The sequence below is a fragment of the Thunnus maccoyii genome, chromosome 5 (assembly GCF_910596095.1).
Source record: "Thunnus maccoyii chromosome 5, fThuMac1.1, whole genome shotgun sequence".
Classification (NCBI taxonomy): Eukaryota; Metazoa; Chordata; class Actinopteri; order Scombriformes; family Scombridae; genus Thunnus; species Thunnus maccoyii.
Genome location: NC_056537.1, coordinates 32,977,477 through 32,998,411, shown reverse-complemented (window position 1 = coordinate 32,998,411; position 20,935 = coordinate 32,977,477). Strand labels below are relative to the sequence as shown.

Genomic DNA, 20,935 nt, shown 5'->3' with positions numbered 1-20,935 from the left:
TCTGGTAAAAACATGTGAAAGCTTTTGTCTGGACCAAACAACTAGTGCCAGACCATTTGAAAAGGAGGATCTCTATCGGGTTGTTTGGTTTTGGTTTGTTCAGACTGGTGTGTAATCAATCAGGCAAAATACACCAGAGTTTATTTGAACCACAACAAAAGGTTAGGGTGTGAGAGCACTCTAAAAGGAATAGCTGCACATGCAGGGTGTGTTCATGTGAGTCAACTCACCCTGGAGGTGTTTTCCAGGCCTTGTCTCTGTCGGAGGATCTTGAGTCTCTCGTAGTAAACGGCTGGTTTCAGCTCTTCGTTGTTACTGCTCAGATTGGAGTCCGCGCCATGCTGAGGGATCACTGCACACACACACACACACACACACACACACACACACACACACACACACACACAGACAGACACACACACACACACACACACACAGACAGACAAGAGTGTTACTCTACACTCTCATACAACATTGTCACCTAAGCTCAGAGTGACGGCGGTTACCTGCTGAGGTCTGGATGCGAGCCTTGCCCTCTCTCTCTGACTCGATCATACGAAGTCCTCGCTCCACGTAGCTCTGGAAGAACTGGGAGGTGTTCTTGAGGAAGGGCTCCAGGTCTACATCTGAGTACTTCTGCTTGTACTCGTACAACTCTGTCAAACCCTGGAGGGAGATTAGATACATTAATCAAACATGACTAGGTTTTCACAGTTCTTTGTTAAAATAAACAGTTTCCCTTCTGTCTGTAAAGTTTAAAAAGTCAGTGATACTTTGAAATGCAACAACTACTGAACTAAAAAGTGTTGTAAGAATGGAGCTGCGCTGACCTCTTTCGTGTTCTCTTTGGAGCCAATCTTCTTGAAGATTTCAGTCAGAATGTCACTGACCTTTGTCTTTGACATCCGATCCTCCTGGGATCAAAAACATAAGACACATTCTTGTTATATCTATCATCACAATAACAGATTTATTTTGATACACAATCAACCTGAAGACAAAAGCTACTGCTACTAGTAATACATTTTAATCCTTGTCAATAAAATGTAACTGTTGCTCACCGTGTGCAGACCAGTCTTCTCGTTGCCTCGGTCACTCTTGAGTCCTGACAGGTTTCCAGAGTGTTTGACCACCCGCCTCAGATGGGCCTCCAACTCTGACTCATTACGATTCTCTATCATTGACAGGTGGTCCAGGATCTAGCCATCAATACAGTAGAAAGATGAATAACTTACACAAATACTCTTATAAAAGCAGAATGATACCTCTGGTCAAAAGAACAAACCAGAGTGTGTGTGTGTGTGTGTGTGTGTGTGTGTGTGTGTGTGTGTGTTACCTTGGCCCCAGTCAGCTTGCAGAGTGTGTGTAACAGAGTCTTGAGGGTTCTGTGTGGGACGTCACTCTTGAGCTGCTTGAGTTTCTCTTTGGGGAAAACCTTCATGAAGTTGTGGACGTCCAGTAAGATCCGATCCAGGTTGATGTTGTTGATGGTCTCTGGGAGGAAGCGGATCATCCTCCACAGACACTGAACACACACACACACACACACACACACACACACACAGACACACAGACACACACACACACACGCACGCACGCACGCACACACACACACACACACACCCTATTAGTATTGATCCTGTCATCCATTCAAACTGGCTCATCATACACTTCAAATTAAGTTCCCTGTGTGAAATAGGGATGCAACAATTACAGTATAGATAATATATAGATTACAGTCTGAGGAAAAAAAAAAATCACAGTTTCACGATTATTATGCATAAATTTATTTCACAGTACTACAGATGGATAAAATCACATGAGCATTTATAATCAGAGGTTTTATTGTATCTGTTCCCCACATTTCTTTGTTGCCTTTTGTTTTTAACAATTTCTTATGATTGATATGAGATTAAGATGAACTTTAGGGGAACTATTATTAATGTAGGTAATAAACTGAAGTGTTATCATCAACTATGATCCATGCCTAATTTCTAATTCATTTTTAATCATCTATTTTAATAATTAATCTAATTTTACATGTGACCTGAGAAAATCCTATCGATTATAGTAAGAAAGAAATTGAAAACATCTCTTACACAGGTTTTATTAATCACTAAAATGCAATTAATAGATCCCATTGTCTAATGCTGGAAGTCTACAGGACCTGGTATATTTACCTACAGTAGCATACCAGCATTTACTCAACACAGATGAAGCAACAGGATGTAAATGGTTGCACTGAAGCCTTTGAGGGGATTACAAGCTGTTTTGGTCAGTGTTCATTTATTAATGGTGCTGCTTTGTTGCTGTAGGTTTATGTTGCACTGAAAGCTCAACTCTTAACTCACTGCTACTCTGTTGACTGTAATTGACACTTTTTTATATCTAATTCCCTACCAACTCAATGTTCATTAAGTTACTTGCCACTGAACTAATGATTTTTTTAATTTAGTTATTACTTAGTGTATTACTGTCACTTTAACGTGTACAGCTGGATGGTGATTTTGAAGATGTTGCATTAAGTTTGGGATGTTGGATCCCTCAGTCATAGTCAGAACATGTCTCCTTTAGCTAATGTAGCCCCCCTTAGACACAAATTAGGGGAGTGACTTCTGTGACAGCATGTGGAACTTTGCGTACCTGAACATGGCATTTTAATACATCAGGTTTGTTTTGTTTCTGCAGGCCGACCTTCGGTTGCACTTATGGAAATTTTGTTTAACACAACTGTCCAGTTTTGTTTAATTTTCCTCACAGTACAACCGTTGTTCATAGAAAAACAACGTACCATAATGTTCCTTTTTTGAGAGTGAGAACAGAAACACTCGGTGTAGCTGATCCTTTACAGTAACAAAACCATGATATTTTAAAGCAGCGTTAACAGTAATATCGCTGCATCCCGAGTGTGAACTTTAGTGTACGTCCTCCGCTGTGACAGGACTTACCTTCATGACCAGTTCAGGTAACATGGGAGACCCAGCTGTCGAGACTAAACTGTCCTGAAGCAAAACCAGCAGAGCACTGCAGAGAGGCGGGAAGAGAAGGAGTCAGATAAACAGGCTAAAACACAAACCACGTTTATTCAGTCTTTCTTCTAGGTTTTGTTTTTGTGATGGTGGAAAATCATTATGGGATGCTAAAACTCTCATGATACACAGAGCTGGGGCTCAATGATCTCAGCTGCTCCTAAACAGATAATGGAGAAACGTCGACTGCTGAATTCTCTCCCAAGTTCTGCTCAGCAGTTTTCGTTCAGCACTCGGGCTGCCCGGTTAAAAACGAGTCATTGATGATGAGGTTGTTGTTGGCGATCCAAAATGTTGAAACTGCCTTGCACTTTACTGCCTTGCACTGTGCTTGGTGATTTGGTATTTGCAAATGGAAATGATCTATGTGTTTATTTGCATATAGAGTGGGAAGTGAGATCCAATCACAAAGTGGTCATTGGAGACGCATTCTAATGCCAGGCGTGAACTAACGTACTCAGAGCTGTCCACTTGTGATCGGATCACCATTATGTTAATGCCAAGTAAGAACAGGGCCTATGAGTGCATGAAACAGCATTTCTGTTCAAATAGAAACTCTTCTTTGTGGCTTTTGATACAGCAGTTTAAAGCTGCAGTAATGTAGCAACAACACTTTCTATGCAGGTGATTGTCTTCTTAACAGAACTCATTATACCCTCTTTACTGTGAGGCTTTTATGGTCAAACTAAGTATGACACACCTGCTGCTGTGTAGATGCTGTGGAAATACTGTATACAGTCTGTTGAATTCATTGATATAATGAGTTTTTAGTAACAGCAAACAGCAAAACTGGAGCAGATTAGAAAACAGGGAGTCTTATTAAAATATAGGTTAAGTGGTATTATATATTAATACAGATCTGGTTCCATCTGCAGCTGAGGTAAACAACTATTTGAAAAATGAATGTACATATTTGTGTAGAATCTGATCATAAATGTCAGGGTTGGTTAAAAATGTCCTACAGACAAGCAGCAGCGTTATATAAATAAATAAATGAAATGCAGTCACTGAGCTTTTGGAATATGCTGCATGACTGATGGATAATTCTGTGGTCCTGAGCAATGTGAAAGTGAAATTTTATTTTGATAGGATCCATTTGTTAAAATCTGGACACGCTCACCTAAGTATGTTGGTCTGATCAGATTTCTCCATGACTCTGATCACTAGCAGGTTGACAGATCTGATGAGCTGCTGTCCCTCCTCTATGTCCTCCACTCTGGCGTCCAGCATCAGTGTTATCAGACCGTGCATCAGATCCTTCAACACACCCATAGACGCCTCTCTGGCCAAGGACTCCATAGAGAACAACTGGTGACAGAAAGGACAGAGGAGTTCATCAAGACATTAATGTCTCCTCGTCCTCAGTGTCTACCTCACAAAGTCAATGAGCTACAGACATATCGGATGAGTGTATGTATCAGAGTAGCAGCAGGAAGTGATTACTCACAGATAGCATATTTCCTATGATGCAGCTGTACAGTTTAAAAATGTCCTTCTTGTCCAGCCGGTCGTCAGCCATGTGTGTGCTGTAGATGAGCCTCAGCTGCATGAAGGTAGCGATGAGGAACTGGTCGATGTGACCTGACATGACTTCTGCTTTGTCTTCCTGCCGCAGCACCTCGTCAATCTGTGGGGACAAACCGCAAGCTCTGCAATCAATCATCTGTAAGGTGATCATAAAACTCAGTCCAAGCTGTCTTAAGTCAGTCTTTTTCTCGTCTTGACGTTCCAATAAAATCAAAATGTTTGTTATTGGAAGTTTCTGGTGCTCACCAGTACCAAATATGAGCAGCAAACCAGGTAGTTACTATGGTGACGGCCTGCCCGATTTTGTTGACTTGTTCAGATTTTGTTGATTTGAATATTTTTACTTGGTTTATGTGCTTCTACAATGGGTGAGTAGGTTAAGTAGTTAAATGGTTTCCATTTTTGTCTGTTTTAATTGTGTTTATTGTTGATATACGATCGGGAGTCTGCACAGGGTGTTTTATTTTGAAAACTGACCAGATGCTCTATGCTGTTTCTGTGTCTGATTTCCTGCTCAGCTCATTCTGTTCTGTGCAACTTGATGTCGCTTCAGGCACATATTCTTAGCTTAGCAGAGCAGAGAGCAGCTTCTGGGATGCACTTTGTTACATTGTTACATTATCCAGGAGAGTCCTGAGTTTTTATATTGAGAGGAGATTGCTTAAAGAAATATCTGAAATGGGAATACAGGATGAGGAAATACACATCCGCAACCAGTGGCCTCTCCCACCTCCCCAACTCTAATTTCCCTTTGGGATTAATAAGGTACTCCATCTCTCTCTATCTGTCTATAAAAAATGACAAGTGTTTCAGCCAATCACAGTACGATGTAGAGGTTTAGGTTTGACTTTGTCAGTTCCTGGAGGCAGGAAAGAACAAATGGTCAAAGATGGTAGTGAGCAGTAATCCCAAATCCAAGTTTAAAGATATCCCTTCATCTGTGATGTCAGACACAATCTTCATGTTTTTGTGAAGACATGATTGATGAAAACATGTCTGAGCAAATTTGTAATAATTTTATAAAAACAGCAGTAATAAGAGGTTGTGTTGAAATTCACTGCAACAGTATGTAGATGTGTATGTACAGTATACAGTAGGATATAGTGTTTGTCTAGATGTGTGTACAGTGTGTATGCAACTATGCAGGTTTACATGAGTGACTAAGTATATACGTATGTTCACATGTATGGATTTCATTTTTTAACACTTGATTTCAACATTTGAAGGCTGAAGATCATAAATTATGTGTATTTGACCAAAGCAGTGAGTGAGTGAGTGTGTGTGTTTGAATGAGAGAGAGAGATTGTATGCGTTATACCTGTGCCAGTGCCTGTATGCTGGTGTTGATATCACCACTCGCCACCTGAGAGATGACAAAGTTGATGGTGGAGGCTGTGCTGTTGTGGAGGTCATCGAAGTGAGGAGAGACTGCACGCATCCTTGGAGGATAAACCACAGCAGCATTAATCATAACAACATATTCAAATAGCTCTAATCCTTCCTCTCCTACGTTTCATACTGAACTGTGTATCTGTTTCAGTCTGTCTGACTTACTTGGGTTCGGGGATCATGATGGGCTCCAGCAGCTCATCCAGCTTGTGTTGGACGAGGTCTGGCAGCTCACACACTCTGCTCTGGTCCATCTCGATCATGTCCAGGTCTAACTGGAATTCTTTGGGGATGGATGGGTGGGAGGACTCGCTGTGCTGAGCGTTCTGACGGGCTTGGCTGGATGAGCAATTGAAGGATATATGGTTGAAGATGGGAGAAGAGTGGAGAGGACAGTATGTTTAGTCTATGTATGATCAATCAGTGCCTTTTAGCTCCAGTTCTGACTGGCACAAGCTTTTACTTATTAGTTTGAGAATCTAGGACAGTATGTGGATTTATCTGATGGTTCTCAGTCCAAAGTCAATGTATTCAGAGCAAGGAGGTCAATAACAAAGGAGGGAAAAGGTTCAAAGCATAATTGATGTTTTTCACCTTTAACAAATATTATCTAGTTTATCTTTGAGTCTAATGTAGGTCTGATTCAGAGAACCTCAAATCATAGTATTGAAGTGTGTGAAGAGTTTGTTCCTGTTGGACTGTCAGGACTGGAGCTGAGCAGCACTGATCTAAAACCAACATGAAGTGTCTTCTTTGGAAAGGAAGAAAACACACTGAAAAGAGACCTTGACAACTGGAATAAAGAACAAAAATTCTCCTTAAATGATTGTTGGCCAAATTAATGATAAATCATCAATTCACCATTAATGCCTCTAAAAAAAAATAATAATAAAAAAACAAACAAGCAAACAAAAAAAACAAAACAATGCACACTTAAACTTAGATATATAAAACCAACTGACATGAACCATTTCCACAACACCTGAGTAAATGACATATTTGAATCTTAACTGTTTCCTGTACAGTTTGTCTGCTTTAACTATAACCCACTGCTTCCATTTAAATGTGACATGCTTTTAATCTCAATGTGACAAGTCTTGTGATGGGAAAACAAAACTTCAAGTCTCCGAATGTAACACATAACCAATGCAGAGCCCAAATAATGCCTTTACACAGTCCACAGTACAGTCTAACCACATAGATAATGATGCTGAGCTCTTAAGCCTAATGTGTATACTATACTACCACAGCATGCCAACACTCCTTATATTCAGACACTGAAGTACCAGTGAAATGTCTTCACAACTGCTCAAAATCAAAAACACTGATTTCTTCTCTTTGCTGTCACCTCTGATCCTCCACCCTCTTAACACACAGTTTCTCTTTCGCTCATTTTCCACCAAAAACAAGGACCTAACAGTCCCTTCTGAGCATTCCTGTTTGCATTCCCCAGAAGCATGTAGATTATGTTAATTAGACCCATGGCAGATTAAAAAAAAAAAACAACGGCGACATTTGAAAAGCAGTTTTCACACTTGAGGAAACAACAATGTTCTTTGTATTTACTGTTGCGTGACTGATGTTTGAGTTGGATGTGATGAAGGAATGAAAAGAAGAAAGGAGGCAGAGCAGACTGAAACTCCAGAGCGCCTGTCGCCACAGTAGACAAATCTATTCAGTAGCTATTTATTTCTGCTTTAGAACATACCCACCGTGAAACAATCAGAAAATAAAGTTTTATCTCTCTCGTTTTGCTTTCTCTACCACCGCTCCCTCTCCCTCATTCACTCTCTAGCTCACTTGTGCTCTCGGCTCATTCGTCTTTTGCAAATGAGTCAGGAAGCCAACAGCAAAGTCTGACTTTATTTTAAAACAACAACAAATGTCTACCCCTCATCCTAACATCGATACTATAATGCTTCCTCGTTTCATGAATGAAGCTGTACACAAGTTGAAGCAACCACAGTGTCAGCTGTTTGACCAATCAGCTCATTACCAGTGTTCTAAAATGCCTTGTATTCATCTATTTTCCTAAAAGGACAAATTCCACAACATCACGACCAACCAAAACTAATGAGAAATGTAAAATGTAAAGATCAATAGCCAAAAATACTGACTCATGTTCTATTTGAAACTGACTTTTTGAGGATATTGAGACCCTATATTTGTTGTAACTGGCAGGACTGTATAAGTCAAAGTAAAGGACAGTTCATTTCATGTCCATGCTCATTATATACAACATATACAGACATAGATAAGAGAGATGAAGAGGGTGATGAAGGCAGTAAGAATGATGTATATTTAAAAGTGACAGCAGGACATTTGGAACATTAGTCTGGTGCTTTACATACCGGCTGATAGTGGGGAATAAGAATAAAGTCTTAAGGATGATAAGTATTAGAATGCATTCAGAGTTTTTCCAATGGAAACAGAAAAGAGGGTAGGAGGAGGAGGAAGAGGTACTCACATTCTATACGTGCGATACATTATTCTGCTCCAGAAAGGAAGGCAGCAGAGCAGAGACAGGAGGAAAGAATCACACAGGAAGAAAGATGAAGGGGTTAAGAGACGAGCAGGCAGCCCATCAGCCAGCCAAAGACAAACACAGGTTGGTTTCACAGACACAGTTGATAGAATTTAAATGTGCCGATTTTCTTTTCAAATAAAAATCTGTATCTGTGAGAGCAACCTAACATGCAATGACTCAGTAAAAACGTGACGAGAAGAGAAGGACAGATTAGTTGCGAGCAGAACACAAACAGAAGATCAGATCAGAACATCTATGTGAAATTTCACTACAGTCAAATGACAGCAGTTAAGCCACAGTATGTAGGCTATGATGAATCTGACAGTCTGATTAAAGAGATGGCTGGCTGATAGAATGAAAAACATGCTTATGAATGACAGTTGGAAATGTTGGGGTTTATACACTTGACTGAAAACATGAATTCACCTACTCAGGACTTTGGGACATCCAACACACTGTGCTTCAAATGCTAATTTGAGTCGTTTTCATTATTGTTTCCTACTTTTTGTTTTTGCATAACATCTGTTATCTTCACCTCTTTTCTTCTGCAACAGTCAATTATGCTCTTACCCTTTATATGTTTGTAACTATTGTTTATAGCATCTGAACATTGACCACTAACCGAGCCAGCTGGGGGTATAACTCCATTATTTGGATAGGGACAGATAATGAACTATAGCCAGTGGTACATGTTACCTGAGCAAAGAATGAGCCATCACTTGCAGTTATACTTCATTCAGAGGCTTGGTGATTGAATGCCCACTGTAGTTTTACTTTTATTTCAGAACTAAAACAAATTAGAATCACTGAGTGTGATACTTAAGGGCACAAGTGGTGTAGTTAACCATTTAAGACAGGAAACCCAGCAGTGCTATTTTACAACCTTCCAATTAATGCTCCATCCACTGGTTTGCATCTAAAAATAGACACAGAAAGCATCACTTTACACCCCCTCTACTTGGTTTGTAATATTTGAGATTTACATTGTTTGTAATATAAGCTGCTTGGTCTATTATAAGACTATTATGAAAGTCAATACTTTAATCAATAATTGAAATACTGGTAGCAGTTCTATTTTTATATTGGCAAGGAAGTAAATATTTAACATTAACACATTAACATACACCGTATAAGAAGATTTATTTGTGCAATAATGTCATTCTTCCACTCCAGAGAGCAGCTAACTAGACGGTTAAAGCTAACAAACTACCTTCATTTGTTACTAAACTGACAACATCTGATTAAGGTCAAAGTGAAAATAAATCTCTCCATGACTATAGTATTTTTCAATTGATCAGTTTAAAAACCCAATTACATCCACTGTGATTCAACATTGTACAATGATAAAACTTTAAAAAGAGGAACTTTTAAAGAAACTGTGAGGTAACAGATGTTAGAAAGTTTTCTATACTATTGTGTAGATAATGCTTTAAAACACTTTATATGTGCCTGAATATGTTAATGGAATATACGTGTGATTTTACAACTTATCATGTTGTTCATGTACTACATTTTTGTTCCTCCTTTGTTCCTTTAAAGTCATGTTTGACAGTTACTAACTCATTGTTTGTCCTTCACATTCTTCTATTTCAGTTGTTCAATATGTCATCTTATTTTCATGGTGGACACATAAAAAGACAAAAACACAGACTTGAGTATAATTCCATACAAGTGCAGTAGAGCTACATTTCTATCTGCATCTTCATTGTTTCTTATTCAGCTGAGGTTAACTTTTCCCTGCAGACCAATGTTAGAGGTGACCTACTTGAGTTTGTTGGGGTCTTCCTGCGCAGGCTTGCGGAGGAAGGTGGCGTTGGGGTTAGTTGGGTGCTCTCTCTGAGACCTCTCTGTGGCAGTCTGCTTGGCTGGAGCTGCAGGGGTCTTCTTTGCTGAACGCTTGATCCTCTCTTCCAGCATGCTCATGTCTTTCTCTGACAACTGGGAAGGACGGGGGAAAGAATTATGTAAAATTGTACAAAGTGAGTCTTATGACATCCTGCAGTATTATAATTCTCTAGCTTACATTTCCTATCAGTTTGTAGACTTGTTCCCCGCAGACGTTGTAGACAGCCACCACAGTATTCAGGGCAGCATTGCGGACAGACGTGTCTCTGTCACCAATGTGAACAGCGATCTCCTTCAGAGACTTAGCCGGAGTTGGTTGACATACATTCATCCCATAGCTTTCTATCAAACAACCCAACTCCTCCAGACATTCTGAGAAGAAGAAAGCCACAGAAACAATGTTGTTAGTAGGGGTGCACGATATTATCAGCACGTCATCGGTATCGGCCGATAAAAGCTCTAAAATGAAATATCAGCATCGGCCATTTCTGCTGATTATGAGAGGCCGATTTGTTGCCTTCTCCTCCGCCGCCTGACTGTGCTTCCCTCCACGGACTGTTTCACCCTGACGGTCCCGGTGCCTGCGGAGGAAGCACCGGGACCGTCAGGGTGACACAGTCCACCGAGGAGCTGCTAAGTTCGGCTGCACAGATAGGAAACACCTCGGCTGACAGGATGTACCACTCTGTTTGAAAAAAAAAAAAAAAAAAATCTTTTTGGTTTATAACGGCAGTAGGCAACCAGCGTATTACATGCATTACCGCCACGTTCTGCTCTGGAGTGTGGACCAGAGATTAAATCCTGTCTGTCTAATGAACTCAATGAAAACTCTACTGCTCCACCCACTTGGCAGGTTCATTAAAGTTTTAAGGCTTCCTAAATTCTTCCTTCATATATTGTCTTTCTTGATCATACTTAGTACAATCTATGCTTGCATGCGTAATAGTCTCCTCAGCCATCTGGAAAAAAAATATGTGCATATATCGGTATCGGCAATCAGCCACAGTGAGTTGGTAATATCGGCATATCAGATATTGGCAAAAAATCCAATATCATGCATCCCTAGTTGTTAGAATACTTCACTTCCAATCGTTTGGACAGAGTTTGTTGTAACTCCAGCTTTATGTCTGTAGAGACCTACCAGCTCTCTGTTTGGAGTTCTTGGACTTGGTTCCATCCATGAGGAAAGGGAAGACCTTGGATGCTGGGTAAACCTTACACAGCATGGTCAGAATGGCTCGAACATCTTTGCGAACCACATCCTTCGACTCCCCAACCTAAAGACGAGAGGAAAGAAGACTGAGCATGAAAAACTGAAAAACAGAGGTGTGTTTGTCATCCTGAATGTGAGTGTGACGTGTGCTGACCTTGAGTATGAGGTAGGGGACAAAGGAGTTGGCCTCATACTCTGTGAGGTGGTAGTTCTCTCTGTTGAGCATGGCGAACATGAGCTTCAGATACTCCAGCACCTTCATCAGGACTGTGGTGTTGGTGTCGAAGAACCGCAGGGTGAACCACTTCAGAATCAGATCCAGACAGCTAATGGTGGCTTCACTCTCACTCTCTAACCTCTGTCAAGTACAAACACATACCAACCATTTTTTAACTACCCTTGCAGAAAATGAGAACCAGACAAAGTACGACATCTTTCCAAGAGCAGGACACATGAACACACACACACACACACACACACACACACACACACAGTAGTTCCTACCTCAATCATGACTCCGATAGCTTTGACGTGTCTCTGGAAGTCGAAGTGGAAGAGCTCATCCTGGAGCCACTTAGCAAAGCAGGTTGACATCTGAGTTTTAAGCTGCTCTACATATTCGTCTCTAGGAGTGTTGAAGTTCCACTTCAAGATCTACAGAAAGACATTTCCAAGGAGAGAGAACAATCAAATTCAAGCCAATTTCAACAGCATTTCTGCTCAGTTTTGTGTCAGACATCTTCAGTAAGGAAGTCAACAGCTGAAAATACAATTGCAGCAACTTTGGTCAAAGAAAACAGTTGGTTTAAATGGAACAGTTGCATGTTTTCATCTAAAGGCTGCCAGAAATGACCACCAGTACTCACTTGAAGATTTACGTGATACAAGGGGCAAAAACACCACATTCATTGCAGGTGTATTTCACAACACTATGTATTCCTGTGTTGTAGATTTATTAAAAGGGGCAGTGCTTAGATTTAGTGCAAGTTTGGTTGCTAAAGCTAGCATTCAGTAGGCTATATTGTAGGGCTGGGCAACAAATTAAATTAATTTAATTAACTAACTTGTTGTTGCACTATGTCTAAATAGTGTAAACTGGTGTGAATACTTCCACTACATGCTCACCTGCTGCAATTTAAAGGATTGTGGTGACTGCAGGTGGCTATCTGTCTCTGGCTATCTAGTAGTGAATTTAAGGGTCGCATCTACAGGAGGGACAGACTGAAAATGACTCTGAACACTGTTCAGTCGACTCCCACTGCTTCAACTCATAACCAGAGATGATACCTCATCAACAAAGGCAAACTGAGATCACAGAGCAGTGTGCGGATTCTTTGTTCAGTCTTTTCAGTGTACCTGCCTGCCAGGTAGCTAAAGCTAGCAGCAGTCCGCAGATATCAGACTAATTTAATACTTTGTCAAGAAACACAAACAGCAGGAGCAGGTGAATTAGTGTGCAGAGTTTTCTGCTCCATCTGTGTTGAAAATGATTATTCAGCTGCTCTACTTAGTTGAAGCATCTGGTCGATAGCTGTGTGTGATAACATGTACTCTATGTCTAATAATGACAGCCTTGCAGGTGGTGCAGGTCTTATTATTTTTGCTCAACTGTCCTGGACATCAAGTCCAAAAATGTATTAAAATACGAGATTCAATGTTTAGCCTTATCTCTAGCCCTACTATATTGTATTTATAATGTAGGCCAAATGAAATTCAGAAGTCAGTAACTTCTCCTGCACTGGAACCATGATATGTTGTTCAGCCCTGCAGGTACCTTCAGTTGTTTCTCTTCTTTGATCCTCTGCTCCTTAGCATTGGGGACAAGGATGAAGATTGGCCCAGACCTATCTTCATCATCCTTCATGCCTTTGGCTGCAGGCTTCTTAGCAGCTGCACCCTGAGAGGGGAACCAAAATCACAGTATGAGGCTGAGGAAGCAAACCGATGTTTTCTGTCTGTGTACTTAATTGTGTGACATCATGTTTCCTCATTGGCTGTGTGTGTAGTAATCACATGGAATAAGCAGCTGTTAGTGTAGGTTATCTTTGTGTGTGTGTGTGTGTGTGTTTTGAATGGTGACAGACAGAGTAGAAACAAGAGATACGGCGCCGTTATGCTGAAAAGATCTCAGTGCAGGTTAACACATATAAAACAGAGTGCAGAAACACTCGTGTGATATTATTCAAAAACATGCAACACACATCCAGAAACACACTCATGCAGTGGAGTGACCTGAAACCTTTAAGTGGCATGTGACCCCTCTCAGTCTCTGCTTCATTTCTGTAAGCATGCATAAACTGCACTTTGATTCATCTTTATGTCAGCATGTTGTTACTTGTTAAAAAGGCTTAAAAACAAATGTCTAGGTATGCTGATCTAATTTCACCTAACAAATGTGAGTCCATGTGAATTTGATGATACAGTTGTAGATTCACAGTGCCAGTATTAGTAATTAGAGAGACACAGTATTAGGCCGAGCCAAGACCAGGCTGGGCCAAGGAGGAGAGAAGCTGTACGGAGGTTAAGATCTGTCAGGCTAACAAGTGTCCAGTGAGAAACTCTGTCCACATCTGCTGCTCGTGACTCCAGAGTTTCATCAGGAGGACACCTGTGCCACATCTACCTGTTGACTGCCAGCAGCAGCCTTCCCTTTGCTGGGGAGCTTTTTACTAGCATTACTGTCCTTGTCCTTGGAGGGAGGGGGAGGGGCAGGTTCTTCGGGAGGAGAGGGGAGCTGGGCGAATAGAAAAACCACATCATGTTCACACTTCACAGTCAAGAAATGACCGATGAAAACCAAATGACGTACACAGTCAAAAAATATGAATTTACTTAATCTGACAGTTTATTCAGCTGCACAAAGAGTTAGAAATCAATGGTGGCTATGGCCTTTCTTTACCTGATCTGCAGAGAGAACCAACAGTTATTTGAAGCAAGTTTTCTTAAAAAGGAATCTTTATTCCTGCTTGTCCTGTTCAACAGTTGTCTTGATAAATTTAATATAATGTATATTTATACAGCACCAAGTAAACAGAGTCATGTAAATTACTGGTTTTACTTTTTTTTTTTGTAAGTGGTTACTGTCAATGAAACTCAACACCTCCTGCATTTGTTTGACAGTAATAGCCTCCCAGCCGCTCGCATATTCCATCAATTTCCAGGTAGACTGCTTCATGTTAAAAGCCTACCAGGAGGCATCAAGTTTCACTGAGTTTTTCTGAGAGTAGCGAGTATATCAGGACTCTCTTGTTGTGCTGATGGAATTGATGCTGTGGAAATGGACACAGGTACATCTGTACCCATTTGAGCCAATATAGTAAAGCAATTCTACCCCTACAATATTTTTAGCAGGCTTTTATTAACAGGCTGCCTTTGTTCATTCCAGCCGCAGCTACTATATTTAAGACCAAGCAATTATTTGACTCCCAGCTTTTATTTGAGAATTTACAGTATGATACCTCCACCGTTACTGTGCACAACACACACACATACCTTCTTAGCAGCTCCTCCTCTGACCTTCTTAGTTTCAGGTTTACTGTCAGGAAAGTCTTCGTTGGCTGGCTGAGACCTGGAGGCTGCAGAGAACAGGCATTGATCAAGTATGTGAATATATTTGTTACTTAATCACTGAGCCGACTGTCAAGGAATTTGCCAACCTTGCTGTAATTGTTTTGTGGAAAACTCTGCACTATGAAAGAGCACATGCTCTCTTGGATAACACTTAAAGTACTGAATATAAAAAAATAAAAATAAATAAATAAAAAAGATTGGGCTTGTTTTTTTCCACATTTCCAGTATTTCTTAATATACCAGACTAGACTGCCATCAACTTGCCAGTTTGTTGTTGCAGATTTTTTTTAATTTCTAAAATAATACTGATGACTTTGTCTGGATTTGATGACAGTCCTAAACCCACACATAATACAACATTATTTGTCGAACCACCACAAAGATGGTTTGACACTGAGAATCAGCCATGTGAGACTGTGGTTGTAATCTATCTAAAAGTCATTCACTGCGATGTCACACAAACCTGATGCAGCTCTGCTTGGTTCTGCAGAGCCTTTTCCTCCTCCAGCTTTAGCAGGAGCAGCAGGTTTAGCTGGCATCACTGCTCTGGCTTTTTCCAACATGCCTACCACCTGGTCCTTAGAGGCAGGCTGGAGGGAGACGAGGACAGAGAGAGGTTCATTATTGCAGACAGGACAGCTATGAATCAGTGTTCACTGTATGATCAGGCGCAGTTTAACACCTCTGCTAACCAGTTTGCTGAAAGAAACAGTATACTGAGAGTGTCATTCATAACACACGTTGTACCTTGAGTTTCCCTGTAGCCTTATTCATCTTGTCATAGCCCAGGTGCATCATGAAGGTGGGTAGGGCGTCCTGAGCTTTCTTCCTCACGTCTCCATTCCTGTCCTCCAGGCAGGCGTAGAGCTGGGGGATGCACAGCATCAGATCCCCAGGTACTGTCCTCAGAGTGGGCAGCTTCTCTGCTAACCAGCCTAACACCTGGGTGATGGAGAGAGTTGCATTTCACACACATTTTTTATTTGCATCCTGTATATTATGATATAGCGTAGGAATATGTTCACCTGAAAATCTCATTTGTACCCAGAAGGTGCAAGAAAACAATTCCTCTTTCCTGAAACAGCTGAATACTGGATTCTCCATGTTAAGAGAGTGGAGTATGTGTGTGTGTATATACCTCCTGTCGTAGGAAGGGATTCTCTCTCTTTAGCTCCTCTGACAGGTCCTCTCCCTCCAGCCACTCCTTCATCCCAGTCTGCTCCACCCAGGCCTGCAGAGTAGCCAGAGCAGCTGCTCTGACGTTCGGCTGCAGAGGAACAGGAGACATGCCCATTATCAGCACACAAAGACGTGACACTGTCTTCACCAAGACCACATTTGTATATTCAACACTTTGCTTTAGATAAGCATGTTTTGTTTATTTGTGATTCCTCATACTCCATTATAATTTGTGTATATTTTCAGACTGCATGTTACAACATTTGCATGTTCTGCACATGTGCTGAACAACAATTCGTTTTTAAAGAGTTCAAAAGTTTGTGGTGGTGCAGTAACTCAAATGAAACTTATGTGGTTTATGTAATGTGATTGCAGCTTTTATAAATATAAGGAGGAAGTATTAAAAAGTGTCATTAAATTGAAAATAAAAATCTGTTGACATGTACAGACATGAGCCTTTAACACAGAAGGTCTTACACAGAACACTACTTGTGCTCCACATCCCTCTGAAAGCTGGGATGTGTTTGAGATGAGAGTGTCAGTGTACCTTGCTATCTCCCATTACAGTGATAACAGGGATTCCCAGTGCTTTAACATGCTGCTTGAGTCCAGGTCCCATGGCTGTAGCCAGCTGCTGCAGGATAGTCAGGCTCTGCTGGACCTGGAGAACAGACACAATGCTCAGATTTTAAATCATGTTGTTCTTCTTACATCCAAACCTTCTATAGACTAACATTATTTAACAATTTCACTTTGGTTTAGTTCTGTTTCAGACTGGCCAATAACTGTATTCAAAGCCGGTACTTTTTTTCCATAGATGTTATGTGTATGTTGACAAATACTGTACATCCTTGTCCTTATATATTAATCTGGGTTGTAGGCAGAAGTTGACAAGCCTTCATTGCTGTGTTGGTGCCTCAATTGCAAACCCATGTAGCATAATGCAACACTGTGAAGAATTTCACATTTTAAGCACTTTCTCCCAGAACTATGACATCATCAAATTTCATTAAAACTGAGGTTTTAATTACTTCATTTAATATTTCAGCAAAATTTTGTCCAGTTTTAACAGCAGTGCTGTTATCAGCCGCTCCACCAAGACAGAAACATTCGTGGGAAAAACAGAAAGTATAAGGCTCAGAAAGCCTTTCCTCCATGAAATCTTTTACTTTTCATAAATCTCCATTAAATCTACAGCAGCGACCACTAAAGACAGAGTGATCTGCGTGTACTGGCCAGATGGTGCCTACGTACCTCTTGTTGGCTTGATAGTACGTTTCAGTTTTTGTTTTGTTTTTTAAATGGTGAATTTCTCTTTCTATGTATTGTATGTTTGATTTCAATGGTGAATTTCTTCAGATTACAAAGCAAGAAATCATGAAGTTTCATGACTAAAATCATAAGTATGGCTGGGCGATACAGACAAAATCAAATATCACAATATTTTAGACCAAATACCTCGATATCAATATTGTGACAATATTGTAGGGATGACTATTGGTGCTTTCACAAAATATTTACTCAATGAGATTTTTGATAGTCATTATATCCACATTACTGATGATTATCTAAGTGGGTAAAGGCAAATAATAGAACAGCTAGAACAGTCTGGTAAGTTCAGAAAACTACATCACTTTACAGTAAAGCAGCCTTTAAAACCAGGAAAAGACAATGCTTATGTCATATCATGATATTACAATGTCCAAAATCTAAGATGATATCTAGTCTCATATCACAATACCAATATTTTGCCCAGCCTTAATCATAAGCTAGCCAGTCATTCCTGCTGGGTTTTATTTGCTACTCCACACAGCACCTTCACATTCAGACTGAAAAGAACAAACACTAAAAATTCTCCAGGTTCTTACTAATTTAGAACTGCTTCAGGTGGCATTCCTATTCCTGTCAAACAAAGCTGTCATGTTAAATGCCTCTAGATCCTGTACTAGCCTCGCTATTATCTTAATGCAGCAGTACAGGCCTGCTCTCTAACTAACCAGGATCTTGTTGGAATCGCCGAGTCGTCCTTTCAAGGCAAGAGGCAGCTCTCCTATGTTGGCTGTGATGAACTTGGCCTCTGAGATGATAGCTGCGACCTCGTCAAGACCCTCCTTCCTGATCTTCCAGTTCTTATCCCCGATTTTAGACACCAGATCGGATGTTATCTTGTCGCTGACAGACGAGACAAAAAGGAGAGAGATAAGTTTCATCATTTCAAGTACAAACAGAACAGAAATGTGAGACAGTACATTTACTCAATAGTATATTTCAATGGCCTATGGTGGGGATGCAGCATAGTGCCTCAACACTTATTTTGCTGGCTTTGATTCCATGCTGAAACTAAATAGTTGAATAAGCAATCAACAAAAAAAACATTTAATTGGACCAATTAATGACTGAAATGAATTTCACAGTCATTGAAGTTAAAACCATTTGTGATCAAAAATATCACACTCATACTAGTTTCAGCTTCTCAAATATGTAAAGATTTGCTTTATATGAAATTACCAAGTCTGACAGACAGAATCATTTCCTTGTGGAAAATAAGGAAATGATTCTGTCAGCTTGGAAAACTGAGTTAAACCACAATAAGAGATTACTATGAATGTGAATGACATATGATATTGAGGACAATGTTTGCTTACCCGATATCTGTTCTGGGCAATAGGTCCATGATGTCCTGTCCTCCTCCTCCTCCTCCTCCTTCTTCTTCCTGCTCCTCTCCATCATCACCCTCCTCCTCCGTTGCTGCCTTCTTGGTGAATCTGATTGGAGCTGGTGGAGACTGGCCCTGCATCTGTGATGGAGAAACACATAAAAGATAAACATTTTATTTTCCTTTTCCCTGTACATAACTTTTTGTCATGATAACAAGTGGTGAAAAGAGCTTAAGTTTATTTTCTTGACCAATGCAACAGTGAAAAATAATCACCATTTGACAGAAAGATATCAGTGTATTCTGATCCCAACAGAAAGTCTCTACCTTCTCAAACTCAGCATCTATCTGTGCAAGGAGAGCCGGCTTCTCATCCTCAAAGAACATCCGAAGAGGAGCTCCCATGTAGAGATACATGACTCCCAGCAGGGTGATGGCTGCCGTCCGAACAGCAGGGTTAGTCGCTCCCAGAGCTGTCTTTACATTGTTGATGAAAGCCTTCACATTGATACTGTAGAGGAGAGGTCGAAGGTCAACAGATACCTTTAAAATTGTTGTAACACATTTGTCTGTCAACGCTTACAATTAAAAAAAACAGCAGTCCTGCATTCTTTAAAATGCAATTGTTAGCAAAATGACACTGACTTGACTTTTTTAATGCGTTGATATAATTATGAGTTTAAATGAGGGCTGTAAGTTACCCAGTAAAGCCAAACTCCTTAATGGCATTAGCTAGCCAGTTGAGTGTCTCTGCCTGGTTCTTGGGGTTCTTCTGTGCAAACACCATAGACACGGCCTAACAAATGAGAAACAAACAGTGTAAATACAGGTCATTCATCATAGTCAATGTCTACAGGCCTGTTGACCACTCTTTGGGGTTTGATATTTTGTTTTAGGGAAAAGAAAGAGGAATAAGCTAAAAAACCTGTTCTGCAGTCCATGGCAGTGAGCAGGCTTGTCCAATAGCAGTCAGTCCTTCTTTGGCATTTCCACCGCATTTGACATCTCCAACCTTATCCACCAAGCCATCCAAAGCCACAGAGGCGGACGTCTTTGAAAACTGTCCCCTCTGGGCTATAAGAGCCACGATGTGGAGCTTCATCTGCATCACCTACACAAGAGAAGGAAGAATACAGCATTAGTATGAATTCTGATTCTATAAAGTATGATATGGGACAAATGGAGCCACTATACTTTCAAATTTTGGCTAGGTTTGACTTCAAAACCTACATTTGAAAGTATTTTCCTGGAGGCAATGTTCATTCAAACAGCAGCTGCCAGGTTACTTCAGATAACCAATTGCTCAATATGCTCCAACATCAGCTGCTAACAGAGACAGTTACCTGGAAGTTGGTCTCCTTCCAGCCCGGTTTCTTGGCCAACATCCTGACTAAGGCCTGGCAGGGCATCTGCGCCTTATCCATAGTCTCAACAGCCTACAAGCAAATATGAATTCATAGATTAACATTCCTGCATGTTATTATTCAGCAGGTAGTGACACATCAGGCTCTAACAGCCTTCAACATGCAATGTAGTTTAAATATTGAGTGTGGAATACTTCAATGGTAGTAAGAGTTCAAACAATATGGGTTTCTTCAATATTGATACTTCTGTGACAAAAACCTTTAATATTAACTATAATATTAAGTATATCAATTTGTGTTTTAGTGAGATTGTCAGATTTTTGTGAGATGCCACCTTGTTATTAATGAAATAAAAAGATGTTACCCTTTGGAACTCCTCCATACTGGCCAGTCTCTCCTTCCAGTTGGCTGAGTCCAGCTGTTGTAGACAGGAGGCAGGAAGGACACCTGCTGCCAGATCCTCACACACCTCAACCTGATATGACAAAACACACAGGCAACATTTAAATGATGTGAAAAACCAACAGCAAAATACTGATGATGCAGAATAAGAGTCAGAGTCATAGTGCCGTGGGACTCAAATGACACTGAAATGATTATTTATTGCTATTAAGAATAATCACAGTATTGATAGCA

At 40.5% G+C, this 20,935-nt stretch overlaps 1 protein-coding gene across 3 annotated transcripts in view; it reads right to left on the bottom strand.

The window, feature by feature from the left end:
• The window catches only part of ckap5 (cytoskeleton associated protein 5), a 39,427-nt gene that overhangs the window by 2,788 nt on the left and 15,704 nt on the right, over positions 1–20,935 (bottom strand). For 2 of the 3 annotated variants that reach the window (XM_042411055.1, XM_042411054.1), the window contains exons 15-43: positions 20,664–20,774; positions 20,279–20,371; positions 19,861–20,046; positions 19,637–19,731; positions 19,263–19,446; positions 18,925–19,076; positions 18,277–18,451; positions 16,827–16,940; positions 16,239–16,367; positions 15,848–16,042; positions 15,564–15,690; positions 15,023–15,105; positions 14,154–14,264; positions 13,305–13,427; positions 12,035–12,184; positions 11,685–11,888; positions 11,459–11,594; positions 10,496–10,689; positions 10,238–10,410; positions 6,111–6,284; positions 5,875–5,995; positions 4,477–4,656; positions 4,150–4,337; positions 2,949–3,024; positions 1,337–1,525; positions 1,062–1,199; positions 831–914; positions 507–666; positions 231–352 (exon numbers count right to left, since the gene is read on the bottom strand). In XM_042411055.1, coding sequence (XP_042266989.1) covers positions 231–352; positions 507–666; positions 831–914; positions 1,062–1,199; positions 1,337–1,525; positions 2,949–3,024; positions 4,150–4,337; positions 4,477–4,656; positions 5,875–5,995; positions 6,111–6,284; positions 10,238–10,410; positions 10,496–10,689; positions 11,459–11,594; positions 11,685–11,888; positions 12,035–12,184; positions 13,305–13,427; positions 14,154–14,264; positions 15,023–15,105; positions 15,564–15,690; positions 15,848–16,042; positions 16,239–16,367; positions 16,827–16,940; positions 18,277–18,451; positions 18,925–19,076; positions 19,263–19,446; positions 19,637–19,731; positions 19,861–20,046; positions 20,279–20,371; positions 20,664–20,774 — 4,167 coding nt within the window. The remainder of the gene's footprint in view (positions 1–230; positions 353–506; positions 667–830; positions 915–1,061; positions 1,200–1,336; positions 1,526–2,948; positions 3,025–4,149; positions 4,338–4,476; positions 4,657–5,874; positions 5,996–6,110; positions 6,285–10,237; positions 10,411–10,495; positions 10,690–11,458; positions 11,595–11,684; positions 11,889–12,034; positions 12,185–13,304; positions 13,428–14,153; positions 14,265–15,022; positions 15,106–15,563; positions 15,691–15,847; positions 16,043–16,238; positions 16,368–16,826; positions 16,941–18,276; positions 18,452–18,924; positions 19,077–19,262; positions 19,447–19,636; positions 19,732–19,860; positions 20,047–20,278; positions 20,372–20,663; positions 20,775–20,935) is intronic. The other variant, XM_042411056.1, reaches the window with a different exon arrangement.